At 46.0% G+C, this 8,966-nt stretch overlaps 1 protein-coding gene across 1 annotated transcript in view; it reads left to right on the forward strand.

Annotated features, from left to right (window-relative positions):
* LOC142571526 (uncharacterized) overlaps positions 1 to 8,610 on the forward strand; it is a 541,018-nt gene extending 532,408 nt beyond the window's left edge. The window contains exon 3 of the mRNA XM_075679956.1: positions 3,698 to 8,610. Coding sequence (XP_075536071.1) covers positions 3,698 to 3,929 — 232 coding nt within the window. The 3' untranslated portion in view covers positions 3,930 to 8,610. The remainder of the gene's footprint in view (positions 1 to 3,697) is intronic.
* The last annotated feature ends 356 nt before the right edge of the window (positions 8,611 to 8,966 follow it).

The raw sequence follows: 8,966 nt of genomic DNA on the forward strand, positions 1-8,966 counted from the left end.
CTAGATCAGGCTAAGTACGTTCAAGAAAACGAAACCTTTACTCAACCTGAATTCAAGGGAGACTTCCTGAAATACTCCGTGAACTGTTCTGTGCGCACTTTGGCTGAATGTGCGACCGCAGCCAACCCTCACGGCGTCCTTCGTAGCGAAACGCAGGAGCTACGCAAAGTAAAACTGCCGATGTCAAATGCCGCTATCGCCTCCCTTGCCATTCAACTTCTTGGTTTGTTTACAACAAGTTCAGCACTGTTGCTTTCGTTGACATTCGCGTCACCCGCCGTGGTTGCTCAGTGGCTATGGTGTTGGGCTGCTGAGCACGAGGTCGCGGGATCGAATCCCGGCCACGGCGGCCGCATTTCGATGTGGGCGAAATGCGAAAACACCCGTGTGCTTAGATTTAGGTGCACGTTAAAGAACCCCAGGTGGTCAAAATTTCCGGAGTCCTCCACTACGGCGTGCCTCATAATCAGAAAGTGGTTTTGGCACGTAAAACACCAAATATTATTATTATTACATTCGCGTCGTTTCCGCCATATCTGGCTTTTAAGACGTCGTCGGTCATCAGTTACGATTACCCCATCACACCTTCATCAACTGCGATGTATTCGTCAACCGTTGTATCCGCTGATGCGCTACGAAAACGAGCGGACGAGTTGAACAATCCTTGAAATCATTAGTTATCATTCGAGGGTTTTTTAACCCCGTGCCTTCTCCCTAAGCTCACATGTTCCCACCATCGGGCAAGAAAGGGTTCTTCCAGATCCGCCCACCCCGGCCCTGAGTGACGCTGGCCAACACTCCCAAGGCTAGATCTAGTAAACGTAAATACCCAAGTTACTGGACTGATCGACAGCCGTCGCCGTAGCACAAATGGTATTTCAACGCACGCGTAATGCGGAAGCTGTTGGTTTGGTTTCCAAGGCGGAAAGTTGTCTTTTCGTCCTCTTTCATTTCCCTGTTCTTCATTATTTTCTACATTTAAATTTCAGCCACAGCTAATTTCCCCGGTGCTTCCCTTGACTTCATTGTCTGGTGGCTTTACGCGTATATGGTTATGAGTAATCGAAATCGAGCCCCCCTCTATCCCTTCTTATCTCGTTTCTGTATATATATATATATATATATATATATATATATATATATATATATATATATATATATATATATATATATATATATATATATATATATATATATATTCACTTGCGACAGCACTAACGTCATCTAACTGCTTGAATATTCAGTGTGTCATATGCAGTATATCGGTCAGACCGAAACATCTTTTCGTGTCAGATTCAATAACCACAAAGCACACGTTAACAGTTTGCCACACCTTGCATTATGTAAACATGTTCGACTGCCAGGTCATACGTTTGACAATATCAGTGTAACCATAATACAATCAGGTTTCAAATCGCACCATGATCGAGAGGTACGAGAATCCTTTCTCATCCATAAATTTAACACTGTGTCATCGGGTATCAACGATAGCGTAGGAAAAATGCCGTGCCTTTCTGCCATATCTTGATGTGTATGTTCTTGTACGGAATTGACAAAGCATACCAAATCAGTTTTGCCATGTCGCAGTCGATATTATTTTGTACTTCATTTGCAATCATCGTGACACGTTAATGATATTTCATGCATATCATTTATCGTGCTTATATTATATTTGCTGCGGTACTTTTTTTTCTATTATTTGCAAGTGTACACGTGCATGTACTACTGATTATGTCCACGTGCGCATGCCCATAAAAGCGGCGGCGCGCTTGTATCTGTGTTTATTCTGACGAAGGCCGTGCCACGGCCGAAACGTTAAAAACATTAAAGATGCAATTTTCGTAAGTGTGCACCTTCGTTTCTAAAACTACCTATGCACCGGATCTACAGAACTTCTCATTGAATTTTACATATACATATATATAAATACATATATACCAGAAAAAAAGCAGTTCTGGGTCCGGGTAAATATTCACAATGAAGTAGACGCGCGTATGAAGCGGTTTATTGCAGGCCTGATGAAGGCCGGACCCCGGCCGAAACGTCAATAAACCGCTTCATACGCGCGTCTACTTCACTGTATATATATATATATATATATATATATATATATATATATATATATATATATATATATATATATATATATATTGTGTGTGTGTGTGTGTGTGTGTGTGTATGTGTGTGTGTGTGTGTGTGTGTGTGTGTGTGTGTGTGTGTGTGTGTGTGTGTGTGTGTGTGTGTGTGTGTGTGTGTGTGTGTGTGTGTGTGTGTGTGTGTGTCAAACATAGGGATTCGGCCGCGACATAAAAGACACTTCTTTATAGAGGTTATAGAGGTCATCTCGCTGTAGAAGCGTTCGACTGTAGAGAATAGGTCGGAGTTGTCCTCGACTAGTAAGGCGACGTTCAATCACCGTCGCTGCTGAGTGTGCCGCCATCGAAGTGGGCGCTTCGTCGAGCAGACTAGAACCCAATGTTTGCGGAAGCGTTACGCCCTCTGTGCGCCCTCTGGGAGGCGCACATTGAGACAGCGACGAGTTGTTGCCATGTGAACTTCTCGCATTGCGCCGCCATTCCTTATTTCGCGGGAAGCTCCCTCCGTTCAGTGGTCGCGCGGCTCATTCTGCAGCTCAGAGGAGCGAAACACGCCGTCAAGCCCTGAACACCCCGCCTGTTAACTGGCTGTTTCAGCCCGGTACCTGTGCTCATTATCCATTTTCATTTATCCGTTAGCAACGGTTAGGTTAGGGTCTAATGGCGGGTTGGTTTGGCGTGGCGTGGCGTGCGCTACGTACGCTGAACGAAGAACGCCACGTGAGAAGAAACACGACAGGCACGGTTGTGCGCCTCACCGTGTCTGTCGCGTTTCTTGTTTGATGCGTTCCTTATTCATCCTATCGCAAGAGGCTCCAATGCAGCCGTTGTTCTTTGAACATGTACGGCTGCAACGGCTGCATTGATAACAATCGGCGTTGTTGCTTTATGTACTTTGTGACAGCGACTTAGATGGTGATCGTATTTATTATAGGCAAATTTCCAATTCGTTTAATAAAGCAAACCTTCCTATGCCTACTTTGCTAGGGTTTGGAGGGGGCACATTTGCTAGGTCGAACTTTCGCCAAGTAACGTGCAGTTTACTTTTGCACAATCTCCAGGATTGGCTTCCTCTAGTCGACGCGTTGAGATCTGGATACTGTGCCATAGCAAAGGGGGCCAATGTCGGAGACAGTATGAAGCGCGGTCACGTGGGTAACGTGATAGGGTTCTCCGCGTCTTGCCGTCCTTACTGCTAGGCAGGTAATCGCTATGGTGCAAAACGCTGTGCAGAATATAATCGGTTGCATGTATGGCATTCATTCAACCGCTTCATGAAAGCTTCACTTCTCAGTTAAAAAATGTTTTCCAACATGTGGGTCGGGTATGCATAATTTTTAAATATAGTTACTCAAAGTCTTCGCTGAAACGCCTGGTGTATGTGGAAAAGAAGTGCCTCTTTGCAGTCTCTCAGCGAAAAATGGTCGCTGGAGAGAACCTCAGTAGAATGATAACAGTATAGGAAATACCGTACGGTAACCGTGTGTCTGTTTGCATCATCCTTCGCGATCCTGTTTTCATCAAAGGAAGTGTTTGCTGTTAACTTGTCTACTGCTTGTGGAACAGATCAATGATACTGATGTCCTTCCCCTCTATTGCAGCTCGCTCGACCGGCTGGAGCGGTGCCTCCAGGCGGCCTCCAACAACGCGGGCTGCAAGGAGGAAGTGAGCGCGCTGGTGTCCACGCTGCTGCGCGTGGCGCGCAACCTGCTGGGCGACGTCTACAAGACCCGCTGCCGGTTCAAGTGCAGCTCAGCCTGGTCGCTGTCGGCGCCGCGGCTGTTGGCGCTGCTGCTTCTCGTAGCAGCCGTGCTGAGCGGCCGCCCCTTATAGACCGCCGGGGTTGGCCAGCTGCCGTTCCACTAGGCGGCCTTGCAACCTCGAAGTCCTGGAGCTCAACAGTTTCTCGTTCGCCTGATTTCTTCGCGTGAACGATCGAGATCACCGAAACGCGGAGCCGACGTGATGTTACTACTTCAACTGACCAGACTGCAAGAGACGTCTGCGCGGGCGCGGCCGCTGCCGTCATGGCGCGCGCAAAGTCGTGCGATTCCGTGGTGGGCTCTCGTTACTGGCTTCTTCTTGATCAAGACGATCGTTGTTTTGTGCTCGAAGTGACAAGCGTTCGCTTACATCGCACCCTAGTGTCTATGATGCTACGAGCGCTTGACTTCAACGGTCTCAGGGGAAAGCAATTCTGATACCGTTCCTCGTGTCAAACTGAACTTTCGGTCGGCTTGAAACTTGAGACTATTTCGCAACGCGTCATCATTTCATGAGGACGAGTAGCTATCCATTCCCAAGGCTCATCAAGGAGGGCACTGAAACATAGAAAAGAATAAGCTACGGGCAGCCAAGTTTTATTACATGAAAGCATCGCGCATATATGAAGCAAGACGGCTGTCATTGAAACATCGGCAGAATGGCGCGTCACAGGAGCATGCTCCACCGATATTGTGCGTGGCGCGATACTCGGGAGTTCTTGTGGATACCCGCATCATAGTGGACCCTACTCTGTATTGCTGTGCTCAATCTAAACCCCTTGACCGACCACGCGACTGAGTTCTTGAATTTTTGCGACGGCACAGGATGTGTTGTCACGACCCCACTGTGCGTGCTATCTCGAACTCCCGCTTTATTCACCTCTGGTGTCCGCTCCGTGGTATATTGTGGGCAGTCCTTCACTAATTTGAAAGAAAGTAGAAATGTATACCACTGTGTGGAGAAATGATTCAGTTTGTTTTTTACCGATACCTCATTTTTTTTCACTGAAGTGTTTTGCAATAGATAACCATGACCCAACGTTGACTTGAAAGATAAAGTTTACAGCTGTGTAGCGCAAGTTTGCATTTCATGCTTTTCTTTCTCATGTCCGTTCATAATTGGTGATCACTGCATGTTGAGGTGATTTGAGCGCATTCAGAGAGCTACACAAACAAAAGAAAAATTTATGAAACATGCTTCTCAGCCCTTACGGAAAAGAACCACTAGACACTTAACGTGAAACGACTTGTAGCCTAGGTCTAGCGGAGAAAGCGCGCAGCATGCCAGTTCACTGTGCTGAATGCTGGCTGGAGGCGTGATTGGTTTATTCGCGATAAAACTGGCGGATACGCAGTCGACAGTTTTTGGCGTCATAACTCTTCCACAGCAATACATTCTTTCAGTATAGTATTTTTTTTTTTCGGGAATACATGAGATGGTGACGCAGTGTTCAAGAAGCTTATCTCTGCATCGCAGTTGTGCAGCCGTCAGTCCTTCGTACTTAAACATCAGTGCAGCCGTGATAGCACAGCCTGCTGAATTTCCTCGCGGACCTAAGAAATCTTCAAGCCTAGAGGGCCACGAATTTTCTATTCCTTCCGATTTGTAATTGTTTTGTTTTCACATGTCAGTGTCAGTTATCTTTGATTTCGTTGCCGGCTTTCGTGGGTGACAACAGGAGTACCACCTGTGCCGGCCCACCCAGACGAACTGTTCTGCTTCTACACAGTGCGTGAGCAGCCTTCGCAAGGCTGCCGCCATCGACGTCTGCATTGGTGTATAGTGACACACCTTCTGTGCTGGTGCGTGCGCATGCGCGCGAACTGGTGTGCTTGGTGACACGGCCACCTCCGCCACCTCGCCACCTCGCCACCGTGCCAGTTGCATCTTTCTAAGCGGGATGTGTCGGACCTGTGATGCCTGCGTGCGCACTTTGAAGTGATTGGACAGCGGAATGACCCCGCGGATTCACAAAGGAAGCATTAGTTGGATGATTCCACTGCACGAGCCTGTTGTTCTTAGAAAACGTAGTGAGTGAACTGGTGTGCCGCTTTGACGAATTTGTGTTATTTTGAAACTAATTCGGCCTCTACACCTCCACCTTCTGGACACAGTAAAAATGCGTGCATGTACAGCTGCATTCGATATGGCTAGCCGTCTCATGTCGGCTTAATTTTGCGGCGAATGAGCAGTGTAGTATAAGCACAGAATGAGCTATGCGGGCTGGGGTACTTCGCTGTGAAATTAAGTCCGAAAGCTTACACGATGATTAGCGAATTACGCACAGTGCTTTGTGATTTTCGTTCGCAGCGATTATGTTTTGCCTGGCAGCAGGTGCAACGATAAAGCATTCAAAGCACACCTGAGAAACAACTGTACTTTAATGGGCAGTTGCTAAGGTACTTTCCTGGATCACTAACTGCTCACATTATTCCTAGACATCGGCGCTCCCAAAATCATCCGACGTACATGATCCTTGCAAGTGTGCGAGAAAGTGAGTTAGAAAGCAGCTGTGTATCCTTTCATAGCGTGAAAGACGTTCTACGTCATGACCGCATGAACCACTTCTCAGTAGACAAAGCGTGGCGCGTTTGTGTGGCTGGCAACACTTACGTACGTGAACGAATGTTGGCAATTCTTCACCTCCACGTGAATTCGGCTCTGCCTCAGACACTTGACGGCGCGTGCGTGATTGTCGATGACGTAGCTGGAGTGATTTCGTGTGCTGCTCAAATAAATGAACAGGCCTGGCGTGCAGATTGGATTCGTCTCATACACTGCTAATTGAGGTTTTGCGTGTTCCTTTGCTGTCTTTCCTTCAGCCACGGTCCCAACTTCTGACTACTAATTTTGTTGCAACACTAGGTAGGAATGCAGATTGCTGTAATTCTAAGTCTCACTTGAAAAATTCAGTCCCTGAACTTGCAAGCAGCGAACAGCGCAGACAAGGATTCATAATCTGAGAGATTTTTGATAACGTGACGCTGTCTATCTTTTCGGCATTGTTCATTACGCATCAATTATTCAACCGACCCACTTGTCGACGTCAGCGCAGCGTTCTAAACGGCGTTTTCATCCTACTTACAACATATGTCAAAAAGTTGTTACTGGCGCTTTGTTATGCTGTTTAATTTTGCAACACGACCAGATTGCCGTTCTGCGCTAATGTCACGAGAAAGTGTCCGTAAGTGTCCCGTTGCTGTTGACTGAATAATGTGCGGGAACTCTAGAAAAGTACATGGCTCGGACAAATATTGTACATGTTATCTCGCTAGTGGCGTAGGTGACAACGGCAGCAGTCGTTACCACTTGCAAGTCATGTGCTGTGTAGCACCCGCTGAGAAATGCTCGCCTCTAGGAACGTTAACCGGAAAACCAAAGACAGATTATCGCCAGAGCTATAAATAATTTATTTCACAATGTATGACAGCGTCGTTTACTACGCCTTTTTGTAGACCCTGTTCCTTTATTTTTATTTGTCTCGTTACGTTCCGTTTTGCAGAAACGATCACGCGAGGGCGAACTTTCCAATGTGACTCACCTGGAAAAATATTGAAAATATCCGATTACATGCTTTGGCGAATGATTGGCCAAACGCTGTCCACTGGACAAATGCTGCTGTAGATTTATGTACGTCTGTACGTAAATGTGCGAATCCTAGATAAGAATAGCTTGTGGAATTTTTATCCGTACGATGTTCCCATGCGGCCGCATAAGGATCTGGTGTACCTATTTGACATGTGCTCAGATGTTCTGCTCGAATAAATTTTTGAAATGCGCGTGCTCTTCCTCGGAAAGCGCAAGAAATATAAGGATCTATTAGCAAAGGTGTGTCCACTTAAAAACTGTGATGCTTCGATCCCTAATTGGAACTTTGAGATCCGATAGGCGCCTTTACCGTAAAGCCGGCACTTTAGAATGTCCAGAGTGAAGTATAGGGAGTCTCAAAGAATGAAGCGAGATTGCCATTCTTGCAACCTTTCTTGAAGTGTTGTCGAAACCACTTGTCTGTGCGATACAGTGCCGCCTTTTTCATTTGTTTCTCGCAAACGGAACTGAGCATTGTTCTGCTTGCATGCGTGCGTGTACTCATTTTTGATTGCACATTGAGCGACTGGCATATAATTGAGAAGGCACATATTTCAAACCTTACCAGCTGCTTGCGCAACTTTTGAAGGATTTTTTACTGCCGTAAAACGGCGTTTTCTTCTTCTTCGTTGACGTTCGAGCGTCGCTTTCATTCCTTTATCTCGCGGTAAGGGCTTCCCGATGGCAGTTCTTTCATTGTCTTTTGAAGAATGTATTCAACTGTCAATATTGGCGGAACGAGTATCAGCTTGATACTGTGCCTGTTGAAAGCACAAGCCTAGTTTCTTTCACGCTCACGCTTTTTTTTTTGTGAGCAACGCTTGCATATTTGCACTGCTTGGCCATCGCTAAATTCTTTGTGTGGCAGTCTTCCCTTATGACTAAGTGCCGTCGTAGCGGAGCCCTTCTCGAATAACGCCGCCTGTCTAAGCGCTCCAATGCAGAGGTCTCTCTTTCTTTGTAGAGGGACTGTTAAGCCTTCAGTATCTTGTTTAACGTCCCCTTTCTGTGGCAGACATAAAGAACTGCTCATCGAGATGACCATACTAGCAAAACTTTCGTCCTACTCTTCAGAAAAAAGAAAAAAAAATGTGTGCTGATATATTGACATTGTTGATCCTGTTGTAGTTATGATTAAAGACAAAACTTCTTTTTCATCATATATTGCATTCGTGTGCGTGTTCACTGCGTGCTGCAGAAACAAGTCAGAAACTGCAATGAAACTGCAGTTATCTATTCATTGGAACTACTATAAGCAGGCTCTCGCCGTCAGTCAAGTCAACCCCCTCAAATTAATTGAAATCGGGGGAATATGGAGGAAGTGAAGCGGAAGAGCCCATTCAAGTGAGTTGAATCGTGATTCATTTTCTTAGTGCTGGAAATCTGACCTGTTGTGCAGTGACTGCCGTTCGTTGTTCGTGTTTCGTATTTTTTCCTTTCTTTTATGTGTCAGTGTCTTATTCTCACTTTTCTTTTTACTGTATTCATTTTTAAAGCAAATTTACTTCATGCATATAA

This window comes from Dermacentor variabilis, chromosome 2 (assembly GCF_050947875.1).
Source record: "Dermacentor variabilis isolate Ectoservices chromosome 2, ASM5094787v1, whole genome shotgun sequence".
NCBI lineage: Eukaryota > Metazoa > Arthropoda > Arachnida > Ixodida > Ixodidae > Dermacentor > Dermacentor variabilis.